Genomic DNA, 25851 nt, shown 5'->3' with positions numbered 1-25851 from the left:
GCTCTTTATTATATAAGAAGCTTGAATTCTGAACTGGGCAAAAATCATTTCTGTACTTAAGCTATTACTCCATGGATTCAGCTCACGATGAGACATCCTTTGGCCTAAGTGCTGTTTAGGAATCTCGACCCCTTCAGGAGCTGTTTAGGTTCCATGAGATTCTGCTCCTAGCTCCAGTTCTAACAGATATGAGTTTTCCTGGAGATAAAAATGCATTCTCCAGGGATCTGGTCTTCTCATTTTGAGTAGTCCTTGGGTAAGGTAGAAATGAGCAATTTAACAAGGATTCTAATATGCATGGTCCCAGAGCCCACCTAGAGAAACACTGCCCCAAGCAGTTAGAAAGATCAAAATCCAATGTCTAACTTTCTAAGTAGAAAAAACTCTTGCTCTCATCCTACTTGAAAGCCCCTTTGTCTGTGGTCTGATGTTCACCAGGGCATTCTGATTTACTGAACTTTGTCATCTTTTACTCCATCTTCCCTTTTAAACCTACAAATATGATTTTGCCCACATGGTTTGAAGGTCTCTGGGAGGAGACTGTAGTTGGACAGGATTCTTCCCTCTGCTATACTTGTGATAATATCCCAGAGCCTAGCATGCAGAGAACGCAAGGAAAAGCTTCTAGGCTATTTTAAGCTTAATGTAGATGCCCCAAAGTGCTTCCTTTAAAAGCTTAAAATGCAATATAAATATTACATCTTATAATTCCGTGTAAGTGCTAGGCCGGTCATCTCTGATTTGTTCTCTGCCTGTCATCTACCAGTTTCCGAATTAACTTCATTCCCATAATTAAGGAAATCTGCACCTCTGGGCTGGACAAAGGGGCTGCAGACCCCATAACTTGTCACACAGTGCCCTCCATATGATAAGCGCTCACACAAATAAAAAAGCGACAAAAAGGGGTGCTCTCCTCTTGTATCCAGTTTCTCTTTGAAGATACAATGGAAGGGGAGGAAGCAACAGTCCCAATGGCAAAGCCTGAGAGATCACACTATTCATTCATTTGTTCATTCATCCAATTATTTAAACAACTGATATTTAATGGACCCTGATTATTTGTCAGTTTATGTGGCTGAAGGTAAGAAGAGGAAGGTGAGTAAAAGAGGCACAGTGTTTGCCTGCTATGACCTAATCTCATAATTCAGGAGGAGAGGTATCATAAAAGCATTGGGATTTTTAATAGCAATTTAATGTTATTTAATATTAATGTGCATTTAAATGTTATTTAATTTTATTTAATTAAATGTTATTTAATCCATTTATATTTAATATTAATGTGCATTTAAAATATTAATATTTAGCATTAATTTATATTTATTATATTTAATGCTTTAATTATTAATATTATTTATTATTAATAAGCACTATCTGTGTGATACCCACACTGGCCACCACCCTCAGGGTAGGGAGAGTCTGCAAGTGGGAAGGGCAGGTTGTTGACTTTTCCTTTACTTGCCTCCACTCACCTCTTGATAATGACCATATACTGCTTTTATAATTTAAAAAAATCTCAAGGTGAAATAAACTGGGAAACAAAATAAGTAAAACACAATTATTAAAGGGTCTGGGAGGAAGGAACATTATCTGTCTGTGGTCCTTAACACAGAATAAGCAGGCCTAGGAGTCCACTCTGGTCCCAACCACAGCTAATGCCCAGACTCCAGAAAAAGAATATTGGTGACTGCTTACCCCCACCTTTTGCCTTCTGGGTCTGCCTCACTTTGGCAGCGGCAATGCCTGGATGGCTCATTTCCACAGCAGACACTGATCAAACACGTATACACTATGACTGGAGTTATGAAATTCCTCCATTAATTATACATCACAGTTAGCTGTCCAAGACATACACTACCATCATAATTGCTCACATCCCATAGAACTGGCAGACGCAACAGGAAACGGTGACTGCTGTTGTTTCCGCCAGGAAATGGTGATTGCTGGTGTTTTTCAAGCCATCCTCTGATCTCTCAAAGAGAGTCAAGGGAAAAGCTTTAAAAAAAAAAACATGGTGTGTGCGAACCACTTCTGACATCGCCTTTGCTGTCACAGATGACCTCTCAGATGTCAAACAAATCCGATGGAAACTTTCCTGTCCGCACTTACTGACCGTTCCGCCCATTTCATACGGCAGCCTTCCTCAATGTGCTTCCCTGCCCTGGTTCCAGAGTTAAGCTCTTGTGATTCTTCTGTTTCTCTGCCTGTTCCTTCCCAGTCCCTCCCAAGTTTCTTTTCAGCAGTGCTTTAATGCTGCTACTCCCAAGATCCTGCCTTTCTACATCCAGGATATCTCCACCCATTAACCTGAAAGCTTCAGCGCTAGCCCATGGGATCCTCTTTGACATTTAACATGATGACACTGCTCAGCCATTCTCTTGCTGGCCCCTTTCTGCAATACCAGTCAACTCCGCTGACAAATCCTCCTGCTGGTCCTCCTCAGAATCTTACAAGGGCCCCATTTCTCTGTTCTCCCTTAAATCATGGTATTCTGAGGGCTCATCCATCTGCCCTTCCAATTCCACAGCCTCTCCATCTCCCTGAGTGGCCTCACTCACACCCATAGCTTCCACCATCACCCACACAAGGATGACTCCCAACACTATCTCCTGCTAAATTCTCCCCTGAGCCTCAGACCCTCACTAGTATATTGGACTGTCCACTAAACATCTCCATTTGCACATCCCAAAGGCATCTCACCCTCCACATGCCCACAAAGAGATTCATCTTTTCCCCTCAGACCTGATGTTTCCTCAGTGTCTTGTTTCTCTCCTGTGGTGGGAGTGGTGGTTTATCCCACACCCAGGCCTCTCACTCCCCGTCCCTCCACATCCAGCAAGCTTCCCACTTGTCACCCTCATGCCTGGCCCAGCACCTCCCTTTCTCCTGCTCGCCTCTGTAGTCCTCCACTTCATATGGATGCCTGGGCTCCTGCATCCTGCCCTCAATCAACTCCAGGCTCCCTGCTATTGCCAGGGTGATAAGGAGCCACTCGCTCCCCTGCTGGAACCCCTTTCCTGACTCCCCACAGCTTTCAATAAAACATTCCTTAGCAGAGCACACCAGCCCTTCACGGTCTCACTGCCATCTACCTCTCTAGCTTCATCGCCTGCCTGTACTCCAGTAATATGTTGTATTTTCCAAATTCACCACACTATTTCAGACCTTCAGGCATACATGCACGTTACTTCATCCACCCAGAAATGTCCTTCCCACATGTCGTTCTTTACTTGCTACTTGTTCCTCATCTTTTCCAGGAAGCCTTCTTCAGACTCCTCCTTTTCCCAGGAATGATCCAGACACCCCGCCCTCGGCTTCCTCCAGGTATTCCTCTGAGACAGGACTTCCCACCCTGCCATGCCATCACAGATGGAGTTAGTCCTTTCACCTTTGAACCCAAACCCCTCGAGAGCCATCACTAAACTGACTTGCTATCTCAGGCTACTCGCACAGAAATTAAATACCTGGTGCTGGTTAAATACTCAAGAAATGGATACAACTCATCCTGAAAATCTGCCCCTGCTCCTATGTCCCTACCTCAGTGAAACATGCATTCTAGCCAAGACTTCACTAGTGCGTTGCTGTACTTTTCATAATGAAATATGCTGCCTTCATTTAGAACATTGCTTGGAGTTTATCTCTTAGCATCTGGATCCCTAAAAAAGGCCAGAACAGTTGCTAGCACCACAAAGAGGGATTTTGGAGATAAGAATAAATTCAACTGGCAGTAGGAAAGGGCTCATCTAAAGACTACAGCATCTACTCAGGAAATGCCAGACTTACAAGGAGATCTCTTTGCCATGCTCCAATTGGTCACACCTAAAGGCTGACCAGTCCATGCCAAAAGCCAAAGGCAGTGACCCTGATATACAGCAATGGCAATAGTTCCCTTTTGTCTCTAATTACCAATGTGCAAAGCCCCTGGAGAGAGTGAAGATCTAAAAGAAGTGTGTGCTGGGAGGAGGGGGGAGCATGGGGCAAGTAGGCACTTACTGAAACAAAGGTGCTCCATTCCCAGGGCATCTGACTTGACCTATGGCTAACTTCAAAGTGTCTAGGCCAGGCGTGGGCAAACTACGGCCCGCGGGCCGGATCCGGCCCGTTTGAAATGAATAAAACTAAAAAAAAAAAAAAAAAGACCGTACCCTTTTATGTAATGATGTTTACTTTGAATTTATATTAGTTCACACAAACACTCCATCCATGCTTTTGTTCCGGCCCTCCGGTCCAGTTTAAGAACCCATTGTGGCCCTCGAGTCAAAAAGTTTGCCCACCCCTGGTCTAGGCCCTTGCCATGCTGTGTCCCGTCAGTTCCTAGTCAGTTAGATAGATAGTGATGCACTCATCATAGGCCACTTGGTGTAGAAGTGAGGAGCACCAATGACTCACTCAGTTCCTGTAGGTGCTTGCTGCCTTGACTTACTCTAGGCCTCTGCTGAGAGATCTGAGTCCCAGCAGCTCCTCTGGCATTACTCGCCACCCCCTGTCTGGGCTGCCTTTTGCTGTGGACATGTGTCAGGTTGTTGGCACTTGGTCCTCCCATTTTTGTCTAATTTGCTCAGACCCACTTGTTCATCTTGACCCACCACTCATCAGCTTTTCGGGACTGGAGGCCTATTCTTTAACATTTTGCAACAAAGGCTGAATAACAAAGTTAAATACTTCAAGACACCAACTATTAATGTGTAGTGGTACTTTCACCAAGCACCTTCACAAACAAAGCATATGTTAGGTAAACAAAGATCTGACTGCTCCAGGGTACCTTAGAGCAGCTGAGCATTTACGCTTGGTCTGCTTCTGCCCACATTCTTTCCAAATGTTCCTCTGTAACTACATGGCCCAAGGGGTAATCGTGCCTCCCTAATTTATTTCAACATGAGAATCCTAAATCAGATAGAGACTTCTAAACTGCTTACTGGCCTCTTTTTTTACTCCGACTGGTTGACTTTTAACTTACCACGTCCTTCTGGAAATTCCCCTATCTTGCCAGTTGCCTGTCTTATACGAATCCCACCTTTGAAACCTGTTTGTGTTAGTCACAGATCAGTTCTTTTGGTCACCAGGAAGAGAAATATGTAACCGCTAGTGATTAATCCACCTTTTTAAAAACACTTAACCATTTAACAGTAGTGGTATGGGAAATTGTTAACAATCTGTGTTAAGTGAATAAAAGAGACATTTTATTTACATGTTGTATATTTTCAATTTTGTGAATCAAGTAAACAAAACAGGAAAAAAGATAAAATACACAAAACATTAGTGATGATTATTTCTAAGTAGTAGGATATAAAATTCTTACGTTGGGGAGACAGAATTGTGATTTTGAAGTCTAACAAACCTGGGATCAAAGACCAGCTCTACTACTCACTAGCCACGCAACCAAAGAGAGTTTTTAACCTGAGACTGGGTTTTCTCACCTCCAAGAAGACACAAGCTTACTTCTAGGAGATGGTTTAAGGATTACTTGAGATCAGGGGTCCTCAAACTTTTTAAACAGGGGGCCAGTTCACTGTCCCTCAGACCGCTGGAGGGCCGGACTATAGTTTAAAAAAAACCTATGAACAAATTCCTATGCACACTGCACATATCTTATTTTGAAGTAAAAAAAACAAAACGGGAACAAATACAATATTTGTATTTGCATGTGGCCTGCGGGCCATAGTTTGAGGACCCTTGCTTGCGATAATACAAAGGAAGTAATTAGCCTCAAAGGTGGTAGACTAGAGTAAGCATCCAATAAGTATTCTGATGATAAAGATGTATAATGATAAAAGATTTACATAGTTCTCTTGGTTTTTCATCAGTTTCATAATGTTTCACTACTATTCATTTTCAACAATAAACATGTGCTTTAAAAATGTAATTCACTTTGTCTACAGCAAGAAAAAAAGGAACCGTGCTACATCGGTGCTACCTGATGTTACAAAGTAGTAAGTAGTTCAAAGAGGGAAACTTTCTGGCTGCTCTAGACAGAGCCTCATGGCGAGATGAACCCTGGTGGGTTAATCAGCGGAGAGCCATCAAGTTGCCAGGTCAGTGACAGTTTGCTCAGAGAAGATAAGGCTAGAATAACGTGTGCCACACTAAGAAAATTCAAGTGACCAATCTGAATGCCAGTGGCACTGGGTACTGATTCACCGTGTCAGCATGTCACCTCTCTTCAGCCTCCACATTGAGAACTACCACATCACAGCCCTTGAGAATATTCACACCCAGAGAAAAGAACATGGGATGCTCTTAACCACTGGCAAGTAGAGGTGACAGTCGTGTCACTAAGAGAGGGCTATTCCTGCTGCCAAGGGACCTGGCACGTTCATGTTGTCTAACCTCATTATTTTTCTTTCAAAGGTAAAACCCAGCCTTAGTTTTTTGCTTTCCTTATTCTACCCTTCTAGCAACTCACCAATCTTTTGCCAAAACAGCACAATGACCTTAGAAGTATTACATCAGAGCTTACTGAGAAAGCCCTAGTCTCCCTCATTAGATGGTATTCCATTTCTGGCCATTAGAGATTTACAAAGCACCTCTCAGGATGGGCCACGTCCACAGATGGTTCAATTCACTCACTATGAAGATCTCTATAGGTTTAAATGTCTTAGAATGACTTTCCCTGTTTTGATCTCCAAATTCAGAGTTCCTAGTCATAATATTGTCTCCATCCTTTCTCTAACATAGAGTAAAACTATCAGCCCTATCTTTATCACCTTCAATATGCTCCCCCCAAAATTAAAATTGCCACTCTTCTTGTTTTCTTATTTCAGCTCCACCGATGTCCAGAAGTAGGATTTGGGCTCACATCACAACTTTTTCAAGCCTCCGTTTCCTCTTCTACCCATCTCACAGGATTAGCAGGTGGGTTAGATAAAACAGCACACACAATGCCTGGTGTTATGGTACTCAGTATCTAGACATCCCTTCAGGTAGCAACCTCCCTCATCTGAACCACTCTGTCTCTCAAACCTACTTGCGGCCTCACTCCCACTGTATTCTTACTCTCACAGTGCTAGTTCAGATCTTCATAACGCAAAATGAGCGGCGATAATAGGATTAATCACAGGAGCTGTTCATTAAGTATAGACACTGTTCTAAGTATTTTACCTGCACAGTCTCTTTCAAGGGTCACAATAACTCTATGAAGAGGGTGCTATTATAGTCTCTATTTTACAGACGGCACAGAGAGGTAAAGTCACTTGTCTGAGATGGGGATCCTGACTTGAAAACCTTTAATGATGCCATACTTAGAGCGAGTGCTTCGACAACCACTCCACAAACATAAACTTTAATTTTCAAATTATACTTTAAATCAGATTCTAAAAGTTCCCCTCCAAAAGTCATGTAGACTTGCATAAGTTTTATGCTATTAGCAAATCAGTGTCCATCAATCATATTAATCTATGTCTGGGTTTATACACTTTTGTGCAGATGTGGGAAGAAAGGCTACTCGGTCCTCTTTAGGCATGCATCCATATTTCCTCTGAATGTGTCACTCATGAAAGGTTGTTACAGTGCAACAGAATCGTGTGTGTGTGTGTGTGTGTGTGTGTGTGTGTGTGTGTGAGAGAGAGAGAGAGAGAGAGAGAGAGAGAGAGAGAGAGATATCAGTGACATAAAGTCATACAAACCCAGCAATCAATTAAATGCCAGTTGTGGCAGATGATGCTAGTACCTTACCAACAGCCAGATTTCTCCTCTTCATGTACTAGTACAAATAGTTAACTGCATTTCCCAGGTCCTTTCAATTAAATTGAGGACATAAAATTGGCCAAAGGAGCATGGATGGAAGTGATGTACACCACTTCTTCGCATGGCCCATCCTCCCTTTTCTCCCCCTCCCACGAGGACCCTGGAGTCCAGTAGAGAATGAAGATGTGACATCACAAGAAGGAAGAGACCGAGATCTCTGACTGCGTACAGCAGAACCTCTCATCTTCCACCTCCACATTCCACACCCCTGCCACACACACACACACACACACACACACACACACACACACACTGTAAGTTAAGCAGTAATAAAGTTCCTCATTTTGTTGAGCCCTTCAGATTTTGGCATTTTTAAAAAATCAACAGGTAGTCCATCTCAACTAAAGCCAAGAGTTTAGCACTTCATCTGGCAGAGCAGATCCTTTACAACACAGCAGTCGTCAGCTGTACAAGAAAAAAATCCCATGACAACTCATAGAGTTTTAGTACACATTATCATGTACTGGGTGCTTCTTCTTTGATTTTTTTATGAATCTTAAAATATCAAGTGAATATCTATTAGACAAGCACTCAGATAGTTGAACATTTCATCACATTGTTGACTCTGTTACTCTATTACAAACATTTGAAAAATTTTTCCAGTAACAATGACAGTTAAGGATTCCACTCATTAACTCTCTCCAAATTTGCAACTAAAGTATGAGAATTTTTCTTAATGTCTTTTATTGACTCTTAGAAAGAGAGGAAGAGAGAGGGAGAAAGAGAGAAACATCAATGTGAGAGTGAAACATTGGTCAGCGGCCTCTTGCATGCCCCCTATCAGGGATTGAGCCCACAATACAGGAATGTGCCCTGACAGGGAACTGAACCAGCAACCTTTTGGTGCATGGGACGACACGCAACCAACTGAGCCAAGCTGGTATGTTCATAGCAGCTAAAATATGAGAATTTTTAAAGACTGCCTGATTTCAAACTCAAACCAAAAGTGCCTCATTCCTCCTTCAAGCCTGTCTCACATCAGTTATGGTTACCCACCTCTCTGCATGCCCTGAGCACTTTATAAAACAGTATAACAGGTGTTAATGTGCAGGTCCTTACATCTGTGTTGCCTGTAGATTTATCTACTTAAGGAAGAGAAGAATTCAGCAAAGAGCCTTCCACAAATATAGTAATTGCTCAATAAATTTTGCTTGAAGTAAAAAGCATTAGTAATTCTAAAATACAGTTGATAACTCAAAGCATTTTTTTAAGTCCAGGGTCCAAAGCTCTTTCAAACTGAGTAAGAATTCAGAATCTTAGTTCATTATCAGCTTTGAGAAGATGTATTAGGTTGAGGATTTATTCAACACTTATAAAAGGACCTTAAAAATCAAATCATTTCCACCTCCCTCAAGTTGCAGTTCTTAGTACTGCTCCTCATTTACTCTTTCCTTCCTGGCGCCTCAATCCCTTTCTAAGAGGTGTCTCTTGTAGCTTAACAAGCTCAGAGCACTGTTTGCACTCTGCTATCACCATCCTAACAAAGAGATGCATCAGGCCTCAGCTGCCTGAAGGCTCAGCATCACTTGGCCCCAGCCAGATTCACATGACAAAATAGGTGACCTCAAAATCAAAATGAAGCAATATGGCTCTCGCTCTCAATCATTTTCAGAACTGGAAACTGTCAAAGGATACCTACATGAATTGCCTAATTAAAAAGTGAGCAAAAACGGTCACATGTTGGGGTTCTGTTTTATTTCAGGAGAAGCCACTGTGGTTATTTTTGCTTCTCTAATTCAGCCAATTTTGTGCAAATCCACCATTGTTTTGGAAAACTCAGCATCTAACACAGAGCACAGCATGTAAAGACAAGGATGAATGAATGAAGTAGGGAGGGAGGAGGGAAGAAGATAAGGAGCTACTTAAAATAGACAAAAAATTCAGAGAACCTGGGACTAACTGAAGAGCTTGTTGACCTATAAAAAATATATTGAGAGGTGTTGTTCTCAAACTCAGATGTTACCATCTCTATTACAAAACTGCTAATTAAAAATAAAAAAGGCAGGAGAGAAATGAAAGTTATATAAACCTACAACTTATTCAGCACAGTCACAATTTTTCTGATAAAATTAACCATATTAACATAATAAAAAGTAACAATAGTTTACTCATTTTTTTTAAATTGCTAGCTGAGCAGATTTTCAGTAACATAACATTTTCAGTGTCCTGGTTTATTTTCCTAAATTGGCATTAAATATCTTTGGTTGTGTTTAAAAACAAATCCATTTTAAAAAGTGAAACTATTGGCCTGAAGATAAGCAAAATAATATACTACTAATTTGAAAGAGCTCCAAAAACACTTTGGTAAAGGCGCTGCTGTAAGAATTTCCCTTCTGCTCTGCCCAGTTTGGCTCAGTGGTTAGAGTGTCGGTCCATGCAGTGAAGGGTCTCATGTTCAAAATCAGGTTTTTTGCAGGTTTGATTCCCGGCCCTGGTCGGGGCATGTGCAAGACCCAGGCAATCCATGTATCTCTCTCACATCAATGTTTCTCTCCTCGCTCCTGCCCCTCCCTGCTCCTCCTTCTCTTCCACTCTCTCTAAAAATCAATAGAAAAAATATCCTCGGGTGGGAATGGAGACTGGTGCAGCCACTGTGGAAAATAGTATGGAATTTCCTCAAAAAATTAAAAATGAAACTCCCGTGTGACCCAGTAATGCCACTTCTAGGAATATATGCCAAGAAATCAGAAATACCAATCAGAACGCATATACGCACCCCTATGTTCACAGTAGCACAATTTACAGTAGCTAAGATTTGGCAACAGCCTAAGTGCCCATCAGCAAATGAGTGGATTAAAAACCTGTGGAATACTACGCTGCTGCAAAAAAGAACTTCTACCATTTGCAATAGTATGGATGGGCCTGGAGAGCATTATGCTAAGCAAAATAATCCAGTCAGAGAAAGATAAACATCACATAATCTCACTCATTTGTGGAATATAATGAACAACATAAACTGATAAACAAAAATAGATCCAGAGACACAGAGCATGGAACAGACTGTCACACCTCAGAGGGTAGGCAGGGGAGGTGGGGGTGATAAGAGATCAACCAGGACTTGTATGCATGCATATAAGCATAGCCAATGGACACAGAGAGTAAAGGGGTGAGGGCCTGTGCTGGCAGTGGGAGCAGACGGGGAGAGGTCAATGGGGGGAAAAGGAGACATATGTAATATTTTGAACAATAAAGAATTAAAAAGATAGATAGATAGATAGATAGATAGATAGATAGATAAATGGTCTATTCCTGCACTGTTTGGTACACTGCCCACCAGCCAAGTGGGGGTATACCATGGATTTCAAAAACTTCCTATAAAAAAGTTAAATACCTGTCATAATTTTTTACATTGATTGTACGTTTTGGGTAAACTAGGTTAAATAAAATACATCATTGAAATGGAAAAAAAAAGAATTTCCCTTCTGATTTAACAATTTGTAACATTAAATTGGGATAGATTTTTAGGTTTATTTGCTAAAATATCATTGATGTTTCTTTACATAGTCTAAGGAAAAATAGGGAGGGATCTATTTGTAAAGTTTATCCCAACATTTTCAATTTAATAAGATTTCTATACATCGTCATCCTATATAATAAAAGCCTAGGTGGCATTGCGCAATGCCCTTGCGTGACATCATCACAAAATGGCCGCCATAAGTTGGTCGCCACAAGATGGCTGGCAGGGGAGGGCAGTTGTGGATGATCAGGCCAGCAGGGGAGGGCAGTTGGGAGCGATCAGGCCAGCAGGGGAGGGCAGTTGGGGGCGATCAGGCCAGCAGGGGAGGGCAGTTGGGGGCGATCAGGCCAGCAGGGGAGGGCAGTTGTGGGCGATCAGGCCAGCAGGGGAGGGCAGTTGTGGGCGATCAGGCCAGCAGGGGAGGGCAGTTGTGGGCGATCAGGCCAGCAGGGGAGGGCAGTTGGGTGCGAACAGGCCAGCAGGGGAGGGCAGTTGGGTGCGAACAGGCCAGCAGGGTAGGGCAGTTGTGGGCGATCAGTCCAGCAGGGGAGGGCAGTTGGGTGCGAACAGGCCAGCAGGAGAGGGCAGTTGGGGGCGATCAGGCCAGCAGGGGAGGGCAGTTGGGTGCGAACAGGCCAGCAGGGGAGGGCAGTTGGGTGCGAACAGGCCAGCAGGGGAGGGCAGTTGGGTGTGATCAGGCTGGCAGGGGAGCGGTTAGGGGACAATCAAGCTGCAGGCAAAAGCGGTTAGGGGCAATCAGGCAGGCAGGCGAGTGGTTAGGAGCCAGCAGTTCCAAATTGTGAGAGGGATGTCCCAGATTGGAGAGGGTGCAGGCTGGGCTGCACCCTTCTCCCCCACCACCCCACCACCCCCGCACGAATTTCGTGCACTGGGCCTCTAGTATTTAAACAATGCTCTCTGGAAAACCTGTTTGTAGAATGGAAAGGTGATCAGAAAATATCACAGAAGAGCACTCTCTTTCCTCCTCCAATTTGAAAATAATATTATCTGGAACTAAAATGAGAGTAGAAGGCAATATTTTTCCTATATCAACCCCTGTTCCTGACAAAAGAGAAGGTAAAAGTTAAGAAGAGAAAGTGCTCGTGATAAGGCAGTGTCCGTATCTGCAAAGACAAGAAAGCAAACTGGGTTGGAAACCGTCTAGCTCTCCAACCATGAGGCAGAGCGGCACTGTGGGCTCTGCTTCACTGCATGTCTCCTGTGGTACTGTAACAGCCACAGACTCACCCACCATAACATTAACCACAGGACAGTGTGCTGAACAGAGCATTGACCCTGGGCTGGAATCAGGCTTGACTGTGGCAAGTATGAAGTTTACATGGGTGAAAACTGGCTTCTGCCTCACATATGGCATAGGTGTACACAGGAATTAAAAAGCTAACTGCTCACAACTAAGTAGGAAGACTTCTACTGTACACTGGATTTGTTCTTTGCCAGAAAGAACTTTTTTTTTCAGGGCATACTCAAAAACACCAGACGATGTTATACAAGGTCATCTGGGCAGGCTTCAAAATTGGCTTTAGATTTCATTAAACAACCCATAGCTACAGACCACAGACACTGATCACATCTCATGGATGGACAGAAACCAACTAACCCAAGCCTTTAATCAAAGTCTAGCCTCCACACTTTGTGGGATGATGACCCTACTGGTAGACAGCTGTTTATCCTTGTCCTGGTGCTAGGAATGATTTGTACTAAAATATCTTTTAGTTGCTTGTTAACGCAAGTTTGCAAAGGAACTAGCCAGCGTGTGCAGATTGGCCATGTTTCCTGAATGTAATACTACTTGCACCATAAGTGAAATAAACTCATGATAAAAGGCATGATATGCTACTTCCAGTCAGTGCTTCCTTAACTTCAGCCATCACCGTTCACCTTCACCATGTCTGCCATACTGGTGGTATAGCATGTGTATTCTGTATCGTTTACTTCATTCTTTTAAAACGACTTTTTAAAATTTGAGTGAGATTTATTTTTAAAGGTAGCAAATTTCTTTAAATCACTAACATGAATAGAGCTATCACCCCAAGATACAAAAGGTAAATATAAAATAAATGTAACAATAACAAAATTTAATATAGTGTTATTAAATTTTACAGAAGGCAACCAAAAGGAATAATCTTTTTTTTTTAATATATTTTATTGATTTTTTACAGAGAGGAAGGGAGAGAGATAGAGAGTTAGAAACATCGATGAGAGAGAAACATCGATCAGCTGCCTCCTGCACACCTCCTACTGGGGATGTGCCCGCAACCCAGGCACATGCCCCCGACCGGAATCGAACCTGGGACCTTTCAGTCCACAGACCGACGCTCTATCCACTGAGCCAAACCGGTTTTGGCAAAAGGAATAATCTTGAGTCTGCAGGCTGATGCTCTATCCACTGAGCCAAACCGGTTAGGGCCAAAAGGAATAATCTTAAAGGGTAACTTTCTCATGAAGTTTCTATATTAAAAACTCTGTTTTGCAGTACCACTCACTTAAAGTCATCTCTAGCAGCACCAGTGGTGTATGCCTTACACTTTGGGAAAAACTAAACTAAATGGATAATGATACAGTACCGTGATGTCAGTCAAATTACAGCATAGACTATAAAATTCAAATTACTAAGCCTTGGGGCAGGATTCATTATGCACCGAGAAAGTCTGCCCTAGATTCTTGGATGACAAGACAGTACTACGGGTAATAATTCTTCTCACATACCCAGGGTTATTGTCCTCGAACAGCTAAGAACCAGTGAGCAGAAAAAGACCACGGCCAGGCTTTAAGGCATGTGCATGTCACCACAGAAATCTGCTTCAGACCTTCATGCAAAATCTGTATGCTTTTTTATTCATTTAACAGCATATTCAGATACCAATTTCATCTACTCCATCCTTCCATCTATGTTCAGAGGAAACTGTTTAGTTTATTACATATAAATTTTAGCTATTTGCCTTAGTTAAAAAAAAAAAAAAAAAGAATCCACCAAGTCAGGACATGAGAAGCCGGCCATGCCCCTCGCCTCCCCCTGGCTTGTAAGGAAGCAGGCTTTGTCCCATGCCTTCCCAGAACAAGACCCAGCACTGTTGGCGGGGCCTGTCCAAAGTCAGTAGGTGCTGAGTGGCGGGACCCAGGCTCCCACCAGAGTCCTCTCTGCACAGCACATCTAGCCATTCCGGAGACAAAACTGTACACACTGTGCTCATTCCAAGCCTCTCTACTTTCACCTCAGAAAAAATCCCCAGACTATATATAACCATAAGCATCACCCTCTCTCCCAAAGCTCAGTCTTCTCTCTTTTTAACACAACACACAATTCCCTTGACTTTGTGCCTGAAATATCTGAAAACAAAGCCACAAAAGTCAGGGTTTGGAGGTCCTGGCAGCTCTTCTTGGCCTAGGAAATGAGCCTGTAAAAACTTCTCTCCTCCTCATTTACAGATTTTTTTTGGAGAGAAACACAAAACCTTTCTTTTCTCCGCCATTTGAGCAAGGGAGCATCAGGAAAGGTCTCATTTTGCTCCTAGAATCAAAGCCAATGTGAGCTTAAGGCAGCTCCAGAATCTCACCCTTTACCAGGAATACCCTGAAGGCTGCCCACGTTCCCCATGGGAAGGCGCAGGGGTGCCAGGAGCTGGGTGAACTTGTGCTCGTGACCACACACAGCTGCTGGAGGAAGCTCAGTAGGGGACTCGTGGGCGATGACATCTAAGAGCTTGCTACTCAGTGCGCAGTGGACCAGCAGGGCCTGCATCCTCTGGGAGCTCTCAGCAATGCAGAATCTCAAGCCCATTCCTGACCTACTGCATCAGAGTCTGCATTATAATAACTCCCTGTGGTAATTCACTGCATGCTCAAGTTTGACAAGCGCTGATCCCATGGACTTGAGTAGACTGAGACCAGCATCCTGCCTTCCTCCTCCATGGTCAAGCAATGCTTAATTCCTACATCAGGAATTAAGGAAGTCAATGAAGGCCCCACTACGGCAATGGCCAGCCCTGGCTAGGGCCCTGCTACAACTCAGGGACTCAAAGGAACAACCTCTGACCATGGAGCAGGCTGCTCAACTGGTGCAAGAGAAGACGAGTGGCTCCAGGCCTCCAGGCCTGAGCCTCAAACCCTTACCAATGCCTGCACCCACACAAAGGAGGGGTTCTCACACTGACTCTCAGACTGCAGATTTTGTGACTTTTATTTACCTACTCAGTTGCCTAGGAAATTCACATTACTGTGATTTTTACCTGTAAACAAATGAGAGGAAGCACAGTGAGATCTGCCTGACCTGGAAATAGCCCATGACCTGTGTTCCTATTGGTTAGAATGAATGATGACTTTGTTCTGCTCGGTCATCTCTGCAGTGTGTTCATAGCCTCACAGAAAGCCTGACCCCTGCATCCTCTGGTGTGCTGCCCACTGCCCCCCAGCACTCCAGTGCACACCTTCATGCTGCGGAGCCAGAGCAAGGTTCTGCCAGAGTGGACAGGGGCAGTTAACTCCCCTCAGCATTTCTAAAAGAGCCTGACCTAGAGGTAAAAGGCCTGCAGGATCTCTCACAGAACTACCACAAACGCGCAGAAGGAAAGGCTAAAAGTGAGAACAGGATGAAAAAGGGGAGGAGAGAACACCTTTTTGTGTCCTGACACTGACTACAGTGAAAGCTTAGCTTCTTTTATCAACATGCTGGGAGGTATGAATGCACACAGAGGCAGGTAGTCCTTCTTTCTAGGTACGAATGTTTGAAAAGAAATAGTTGATGTGGGAACTGGTAAAAGTGGTGACCAAATGTGCCAGCTTTCTACAGAGCATCCTGTCCCTTTAGAGTTATTAGCGTAACTGGGAACTTCTAAGTTCTATGTTTTCTCTCCTCCAAATGATCAAAGGCAACACTTCTCCTACTCAAGTATTTCTGGGCCCCTGCTTCTTTTCCTTACTAATTCCAATTTCAAAATTGCTATTTTATTTCTTCGGATTATATGATTTGAGTGACAATTTTACAAAGTCACTGCTCCCTTGCAAATTTAATAGCCAGTCACCCTTATAACTGAGATCATTGCTAAGGCAAGAGAGAGCAGATTGAATTATGTATTCCTTAGATAAGCGTGAGACAGGATAGCCTTAGGAGCAATTCTGGCCTCCAACACCGCTCCAACTATACACTCCAGTGTAAGGGAAAGTGCTCATCAACAGCGTCTGTGCTGAGCTGAGGAGTAGAGCCATGCTTTGGACAGCTCGCCACCACTGCCCCAGGGCAGCTAATCTTTAGGGTGCCCAGTGACCTGTGGCTTATGGCTTATGATTGGCTTAGAAAGACGATCTGTTTGACAAATTCCTCACTGAGAAATCTGTCAAGCTGACACCACAGCAGGTGCAGAAGCCAAAAAGTAGGTAGAGAAAGACCACATTAAACTGGTTGTGGAGAGGCCAGTTCCCAGAGAGCAGGTCGACAGGGAGAGAACAGAGCACCCACAGACAGAAGCAGACGCACTAAGAGGAGGCCAGGAAACCCGAAGGCGATGTCTGAAGTGAGCCCTATGCCAAAGCTCTTGGATGTCAGCTCCACCCCCTCCTTACCATCGAATCCCCTTTCCCTGAGCAGATCTGGGTCCTGTGCAACCAAATAAGCCACCGTAAAACATGCCCCCCAAAATAAGTACTTTCTTCACTTTTTCCAGTACTTCAAGGTAAGAAATAATTCTCATGAAAAATAAAAGTAGACCCTACCTTAAGAAACATATGGCTTAACTTATAGACAGTTTCCAATTTATCGAATGTAATAGGGAACAGCAATTTATTTTATTTTATTTTTTACCTTTTATTTCTATCATTGTCACAGAAACCTTCCAGGGAACAGCAATTTAAAAGCTATTAAAAGTAGGGGGGGTTCAATCATTTTTGTTTCACCATGTTTTCAATCAAGTACTGATTATCATTGCTGCCCTATAATAATGACCCCCAAAAATAGTGTATCTAGGCTTTGGAGTTGCTGTGGAAGACAGGAGACTGAAAGATCCAGACCTGATGTTCATTGAGAAGAAACATATTTTATAGAAAAACAAAACAGGTATGCAATATGAAAGAAAAAGATTATCCTTTTTATAAATAACTCAGAGTATATTGGGGCTTATCCAAAGGAAATTATACCAGAGCCCTTGCAAGAACGGAATCCCATCACTTAAGACAGGACCACTGGGATCTGCCACTTTAACTTAAAGTAATTAATCAAATATGCAATAGCAAGCAGGGTTACCAACCCACTCAGGGTGTGCTCTAAGGGCTATGAAACGCAAGGTTAAAACAGGGTCTGCATTTAAATATACCACAAACTCCAGTGGGCAGGCCCACCAGTGGCCTAATTAGAAATAAATTAAACTGGCAGAAGATGCTGAACAGCAAGCAGGTCTGTTCACTGCAGGAAGACAGATTCTGAGCCACAGGCCGAGAAGCCAGCCCCTCCCCAGGGAGTGTCCCCTCCCCTCAACAGCCCCTCAGTGCTGGACAGATGACCACACCACCAGTCCTCAATGTCACACTCAGGGAAAATGAGGGAGTCAGATTACACAATTTCTCAGACAACACTCTAACTCTTGAGAAAGTTATCATTCAAAAACTGTATTATGGCCCGGCCAGTGTGGCTCAGTGGTTGAGCATTAACCCAGGAACCAAGAGGTCACCAATTAGATTCCTGGTCAGGGCACAAGCCTGGGTTGTGGGCTCCATCCCCAGTAGGGGGCATGTAGGAGACGACGGATGATGTTTCTCTCTCATCGTTGTTTCTATCTTTCTACCTCTCTTCCTTCCTCTCTCTCTAAAAATGAGTAAAAACATATTTAAAACATAAATAAAAACTGTGCTATGAAAAGTTTTTTGATAAATACTTGTAAGTTAACTAAACTATTCAATAATGGCATTAATTTCATCTCAAAATTTATACACAGCTTTCCCATAACCATCAGGTGAAGTACCTCCAATAACCTTTATCCACTCTGTTTATTAAAAATCCCCCCCAGCATCAGAACAGATAAATGGACAATTCAAGTGGAATCTTTTTCTTACCATTTCGGGACACATCAAGTTCCACCAGCTGCATGAAGTTTGCTATTTCTGGAGGGAGCCGCTGAATTTCATTATCACTAAGTCCAAGCTTTCGTAATTTGACTAGCTGGAAAAATTGCTGAAAAACAAAACAGTTTCACATAGGTCTCATATATATTAGCAACATAAACGTTTTGTCCAATATAAAATTTAAAGCAATATATCTTTTAAAAATTAATGAGAATTATATCAATTTCCTGATTTTGATACTGTATTATAGTAATATGAAGGTGTTACCAGTGGGTTAAACTGAGTACAAAAGAGGTTTCTGTTTTATTTTTACAACTCCCTTATTAATCTACTAGCGGCCCGGTGCATGAAATTTGTGCACTCGGCGGGGTGGGGGGGAGTGGGGGGTCCTTCAGCCCAGTCTGCGCCCTCTCACAGTCTGCGAGCTCTCAGGGGATGTTTGACTGATGGCTTAGGCCTGCTCCTGGGGAGCAGCTTAGGCTGCCATGCTCACCAGCCATGAGCCCGGCTTCTGGCTGAGCGGTGCTCCCCTGAGGGAGCGCACTGACCACCAGGGCTCAGCTCCTGCGTTGACTGGGATTGGGCTGAAATGGGCTCTCCGACATCCCCCAAAGGGTCCTGGATTGCGAGAGAGCACAGGACAGGTCAAGGGACCCCACCGGTGCACTATCACCAGCTGAGGAGGAACGCAGGAGTTTGGCCAGCAGGGGAGGGACCACGGGAGGGCTCCAGGGCATTTCCAGTCCGTCTCGCTCAGACCCAATCGGCCGGACCCCACCAGCAAGCTAACCTACTGGTTGGAGTGTCTGCCCCCTGGTGGTCAGTGCACATCATAGCAAGCAGTTGAGCGGCCTTAGCATATCATTAGCATATTAGGCTTTTATTGTATAGGATAATTATCTCAAAACTAAAAGTTTTTAAAAATGAGTAAGTAACTCAATGAGAATAATAAGTACTCCTTCAACCTATAAGGTAGGTGGTCACTTATTTTCTACTTATGAAAGCTGATGTTAAATCTGCAATATTAAATAATCATATGCAAAAATTAGAATAAATTTTTTTAAAGACATTTTTAAAAGGCATAACTACACATCAGAAAATATACAAATATCCACCAAAAAAATGTGTCATGCGGAAAAAATTTATTTTGATAAATCTAAAAAAGAGCCCACACTGACACTTCCATTAACCATGGCAGACTGAGCACATTCCTTTTTTCCCACACTCTTTAAAAACTGTACTAAAATGACATGAAAATAATTTATACAATCATAAAAATATGCTAAGTGAAATAGGTCAGTCAGAGAAAGATAAATATCACATGATCTCACTCATTTGTGGATTATAATGAACAACATAAACCGATGAACAAAAATAGATCTAGAGACAGAGAAGCATCGATCAGATGTTCAAACCTCCGAGGGAAGGCAGGGGAGGGTGGGGCTAAGGGGGAGAGATCAACCAAAGGACTTGAATGCATGCATATAAGTATAACCAATGGACACAGACACCGGGGGGGTGAGGGCATGAGTGGGGGGATGGGGGACAATGGGGGGATAAGGACACATTTGTAATACCTTAATCAATAAAGGAAAAAAATATGGGATAAACTCATGAGGACAATTAAAAATGAGAGGGAACAAGCGCACAAACTAGATATGCAACAAAATTCTTGAAGCTAGAAAACAAATGAACAAATAGTAACTAATAAAGAAACAAATAAGCTGAAATTTAAGCCTCTGGAGTAGACAATAATAAATTAGGTCCAGGTACGGTAAGAAAAGAAACTGGTTGTAAAAAAAATATGCAAAGAATAGTAGGTCCCCATATTCTCTTCTCTACTCTGCATATCTGGACAGGAGACTGAGAATTTCCCTTCTGGAAGAGTTGACTCTCAGCACAGCTGAGGGCAGGGGTGAGGCACCCTACTAAAAACAGGGGGCTGAGTCAAAGCCTGCTCAATGAAATCCCACCAGCCTTTTCCCACAGCCAGACTCCCCGACATGAGGACCTACAGATATAGATTAAACTACTAGAGGTGCCCCAAGTTATAAGCCCCACCCATGTACAGTTTCCAATCATCTTTTTTTCCCTTCATCTCTCATTTTTAAAAAGCCACAGTTCTCCAGACACTTGAGGAGAGCCCCTAACGTGCAAAAAAGAACATGTGCAAGCGCACACACCGCAGAAGAAACAAATATGATGTGGGAAGCAGAAAAAATTTCATCACCCAAGAATATATTTAATACCCTCAGAAAAATAGGAGATAAGGCAACATAATGCCATTAAAAAAAAAAAAGCTACAAAGAAGAAGTAAGCTTTTAGAAATTACAACTTATTGTAGCACCAATAAAAGCCTCCAATGAAAGGCGTGAAAATTAAAGTTAAAATCTTTCAGAAGGTAGAATAAAAGGACACTGAGGTGGGTAGGAAAATGGGAAAGACAGGAAAATCAGAGGGTCAGTCTGAGGTACTACACTCTACCAATAGGTATCCAAAGAGAGAAAACACAGGGGACTATAGAACATGCATTTCTAGTTTGAAAGAGCCCAACAGGTAGCCAATAAAATGAATGAAAACAGGTACCAAGAAATATGGTAGAGTTTCAGAATTCCAGAAAGAATATTCGCAGTTTCCAGAGACCAGGGGATTATAGAAAAAAATTGGGAATCAGAATAGCACTGGAATCAACAGCAACCTTGAAGTGAGAAGGCAATGGAGTGATTCCTTCAAAATTCAAAAAGGACATTATTCCAAACCTAAAACTACATACCCAGCTAAACTATCAATCAAATATGATGATAGAATAAAGACATTTTCAAATATGCATGATCTCTAAAAATATTCCTCTCTTATACCTTTTCTCATGAATCTGCCAAAATGTATTAAGTAAATTTTTAAAAAATATATTTTATTGATTTTTTACAGAGAGGAACGGAGAGGGATAGAGAGTTAGAAACATCGATGAGAGAGAAACATCGATCAGCTGCCTCCTGCACACTCCCTACTGGGTATGTGCCCACAACCAAGGTACATGCCCTTGACCAGAATCGAACCTGGGACCCTTGAGTCCGCAGGCCGACGCTCTATCCACTCAGCCAAACCGGTTAGGGCTGTATTAAGTAAATTTAAAGGAGTAGGAACTGAGAACCAGAAATCAATCAACAAAACAAACAGAGAGACAAAGGACATGCCCAAGATAAAATAGTGAGAGGAATTCTAAGACATCAGCCACACAAGCAGGCCCTACTAGCAACCAGTCCACATGGAGAAAATATTAAGGCTCCCACAGGAAAGATCTGAAAACAAACACACACACACAGATTTGAAAGATTATTTGATGTGTTTGGAAATAGTGAAATGATTTGTTTGGTGATAAATTAGAAATAGGAATAGAGGGGGAGGAAAAGCAAGGAAAAAGAAGGGGGTTATTAATTCCAGAGAAAATATAAAGTATAAGAAGATATAATCATAATATAAATTTAAGATTTGGTTATGAATAATACTTATAGTCATTATATTTTAACTAGAGGCCTGGTGCACGAGATTCATGCACTCAGGGGGAGGGGGGTCATCCCTCAGCCCGACCTGTGCCCTCTTGCAGTCTAGGAGCCCTCGGGAGATGTCCAACTGACAGTTTAGGCCCGCTCCCCGCTGAGAGCAAGCCTAAGCCATCAGTCAGACATCCTTAGCACTGCTGCGGAGGCGGGAGAGGCTCCTGCCACCACTGCTACCCTTACCAACTGTGAGCTGAGTAGCTTCTGGCTGAGCAGCGCTCCCCCTGTGGGGGCACACTGACCATCAGAGGCAGCTCCTGCATTGAGCGTCTGCCCCGTGATGATCACTGTGCATCATAGCAACCGGTCATTCTGCCGTTCGATCGATTTGCATATTACCCTTTTATTATATAGGAGGATATCTATATATTAATAAAACCAAAATTTATTTTATGTCTATATTGAAAGGATGGGAAAGAAACTCTAAGTACTAAAGTCTAATTTTCCAAAGAAGGGAATCAACAGGAAACTATAAAGTGGAAAAAAAATCAAACTGTAAAAGCAAGCCATTTAGCAAGTGGGAGGCAAACATCAGTAGAAATCTCCAAGAGATGAGGGTTCTCAAAGCCACAAACTAGAGTGAAAAGGGGGAGGGCAAGAGGCGGCTGTTCTTCAGTGTCACACTACATGGCTTATTGAATTTTTTTAAACTATTGCACCTATTACTTTGCTAAAATTAGAAATCTCATTTACAAAGGAAAAAGTCTCTACTAAGATAACAGGGTATTCTGAATGTTGGTAATTTTGAAGGATGCTAATATTTAATAAGTTGTTTTTATTTTAATTAATAAATTTGGTAAAAGAAATTGTATACATACATAATAAAAAAAAACTAGTCTTTTTTTTCTTGTGTTTTCTTAGTGTTTTCTTTCAATTTTAATTTTTTTTTTAATTACAGTTTACATTCAATATTATTTTGTATTAGTTTCAAGTATACAGCACAGAGGTTAGGCAATCAAATACTTTATGAAGTGTTCCCCCTGATTTCCAGTACCCACCTAGCACCATACATAGTTATTACAATATTACTGAATATATTCCCTATGCCTGTGGTCAGCAAACCGCGGCTCGCGAGCCACATGCGGCTCTTTGGCCCCTTGAGTGTGGCTCTTCCACAAAATACCACATGCGGGCGGGCACGTACAGTGCGATTGAAACTTCGTGGCCCATGCGCAGAAGTCGGTTTTCGGCCTGGGCGAGTCTAATTTGAAGAAGTGGCGTTAGAAGAAGTGGGGGGTGTCGGTCGGTCAGGTGACGGGAGACGCGGCGCAGGCGGGCCGCGGGACAGGCAGCGCGGGGGAGGGCACGCGATTCATGCACGAGTTGAGTGAGCCAGTCAGTCAGCAGTCTCATTGTGCAGTGGTTAGTGCTAGTAGTGTCCGCAAATCGCGCGTGGGTGACAAAGTACCTACTCAAAGCATAAAGTTACCTGTATTTTTCCAACCAGCTGCAAATCCTACAGGTATTTTTGTCATCAATTTAAGAACTGTAATTTTTTTGTGTTGGTGGCTTTATTATTATTTTAGCAAAGGCCAGCTTAGGAGTACCCTAATTAAGTTAATAACAATGTACCTACCTATATAGTTTAAGTTTAAAAAATTTGGCTCTCAAAAGAAATTTCAATCGTTGTACTGTTGATATTTGGTTCTGTTGACTAATGAGTTTGCCGACCACTGCCCTATGCTGTACTTTACATCCCCATAACTATTTTGTAACTACCAATCTGTACTTCTCAGTCCCTTCACTTTTTCTATCCAGTCCCCCAATCCCCTTTCCTCTGGCAACCATCAGCCTATTAAATGCACCATCTTTCGGAAAGCAATTGGGTAAACCATAAAACATAAGTCTTCAAATCCACTGACATAATGACACTTTAAACACTGTCCTTGTAATATAACTGAAAATAAGAAAAAACAAGCTACAATGTCTGATATGCCTTTGTGTTATAAGTAAAAATGGAAAACATACACGTCAAATATGGGGAATGACTAGCATGTTAATGAATAATTTGATATTAAACAAGCAACAAAAATGGTTACTATAAAGGCCACAGTGCTTGAGAAAGATTTACAATTCAAATACAATTTTTAAAGGAAACAAAACTGCAGGTACACTGTAAAAAAGTATGTGTGCATGTTGATAGACAGGAATAAAACGGGAAAAAGACTAGGTAATAAGGAAAATTCATAAACAACTTAAATTTTTCTTTAAAAAGAAAGATATTTTAAAATAAAATGCACTATGAATCTGAAAATGAATGCTAGCACTTAGCTGTATAATGAAAGTGCTCAACAAAAGAACTAATCCTTTGGATTTCTTTAATCATACAGTTGAGATTTAATTTCTTAAGGAAAGGTATTGAAATGTCTTTATGCTGATTGTACTAAAGCATTAGCTGACTCAAAAGCCATTCAAAACAGCCACATATTTGAATAATTAAGCTTATGCCAATTTTCAAAGAGTCTGACAGTTTCATAATGCATCAATGTGTTTACTCAAGCATGAAAAGCTCACTTTGTTTTACAGGAAAAACATAATAGCAACAGCACAAAAACCATCACCAATTCCTTATATTCAGGGATCATTCAGAAATAATATAAGAAATCAAGTCAATAAGGTACTTAGATCTACAGTGAATAATTAATTAGTTTTATGTCTGTGGAAAAGACAGCCTACAAATCCCCACATCCAAGAGAAATCATAACAGCAAGCATATTTAAGTTTTGTTCCAAGTGATAAAAGCGCCCTCAAATACAGCTTGTCACAAATACCACTTCATTCTACTTGGGAAGCACATCCAGATGTAAAAACAACCCTATCTGAGGACCTCCCAAAGGAAAATGAATTCCTCAATCCTTCCCTCATTATCCTAATGGGATCTTAATTTGGTATCCAAATGCTTTAAATTAACTGTTTTCTTATAAGATTGACACAATGCCACTAAGACTTTATTAAATCCTCTAGTTTTCAACTTTCTCAGCTAGAGGAAAAACTCAACAAGCTATAAACCCTCTGCTTTCTCTGAGATTAGCCAGGGCACATGGAGAACGATTCATGTAGCTGTCTTGGCAGGGCGCCTTGGCACAGAGAGGTCATGTGACAGAACACACAGACACCATTCTTCAACTATCCCATGTTTGATTAGAGCACTCTGGCCCCCGCAGAGCACATTCTGTACAGTTATCTGCAAAGAAATCCAAACTGCCTTGGCCTGTTAGGCTATTCCACAGTCTTCTTATAGCCACCATTGTTTGTAGGAGATGTAAAGTCTTCATCTTGGCTGAAGAATATGTTTCTTTTTCCCCCAATCTTCATTTCTTTTAAAATATGTTTTTACTGATTTTTAGGGAGGGATCAAGAAATAGAAACATTGATGAGAGAAAAGCAATATGGATCAGCTACTTCCTGCACAGCCCTCACTGGGGATTGAGTCCACACCCCAGGCATGTGCCCTGACTGGGAATCTCTTGGAACCAGCAACCTCTTGGATCCTGGGTTGACACTCAACCATTGAACCACACCTGCCGGGCCCCAATCTTCATTTTTGACAAGATTCTTTTTCCTTCTCTTTTTTATATATATATATATTCTTATTATTTCAGAGAGGAAGGCAGAGGGGGAGAGAAATAGAAACATCAATGATGAGAGAGAATCATTGACTGGCTGCCTTCTGCACGCACTCTACTGGGGACTGAGCCCGCAACTGGGCATGTGCCCTGACTTGGAAACAAACCCTGATATCCTGGTTCATAGGTCGACGCTCAATCACTCAGCCACACACCAGCCAGGCTTTTCCTTCTCTTTTGACACAGTATTAATACCTCCCTTCTTCTTAGAAAGGGACATAATGAAATCTCAGTCCTGTAAGAGTTGCGTCCTTTGTTATTAGTCAATGTCCCCTTACTGCCCAAATGTCTCCTCCATAATGTAGAGAAAACACAAACCACTGCCACAGATTAACCTAGAGGGCAACCGTGTAAGAGTGTTATTAAAATCCTGAAAATTGTTTGCCTCCAAGCTAAAAATGGC

At 42.2% G+C, this 25851-nt stretch overlaps 1 protein-coding gene across 1 annotated transcript in view; it reads right to left on the bottom strand.

Moving 5' to 3' along the window:
• The window catches only part of LRRC1 (leucine rich repeat containing 1), a 125714-nt gene that overhangs the window by 56032 nt on the left and 43831 nt on the right, over positions 1-25851 (bottom strand). Inside the window, exon 2 of the mRNA XM_081094941.1 lies at positions 18257-18374. Coding sequence (XP_080951067.1) covers positions 18257-18374 — 118 coding nt within the window. The remainder of the gene's footprint in view (positions 1-18256; positions 18375-25851) is intronic.

Source organism: Myotis nattereri (assembly GCF_964212035.1).
Source record: "Myotis nattereri genome assembly, chromosome: 6".
Lineage (NCBI taxonomy): Eukaryota > Metazoa > Chordata > Mammalia > Chiroptera > Vespertilionidae > Myotis > Myotis nattereri.
Note: the sequence above shows the minus strand (reverse complement) of the source record. Positions and strands in the feature narration are given on the sequence as shown.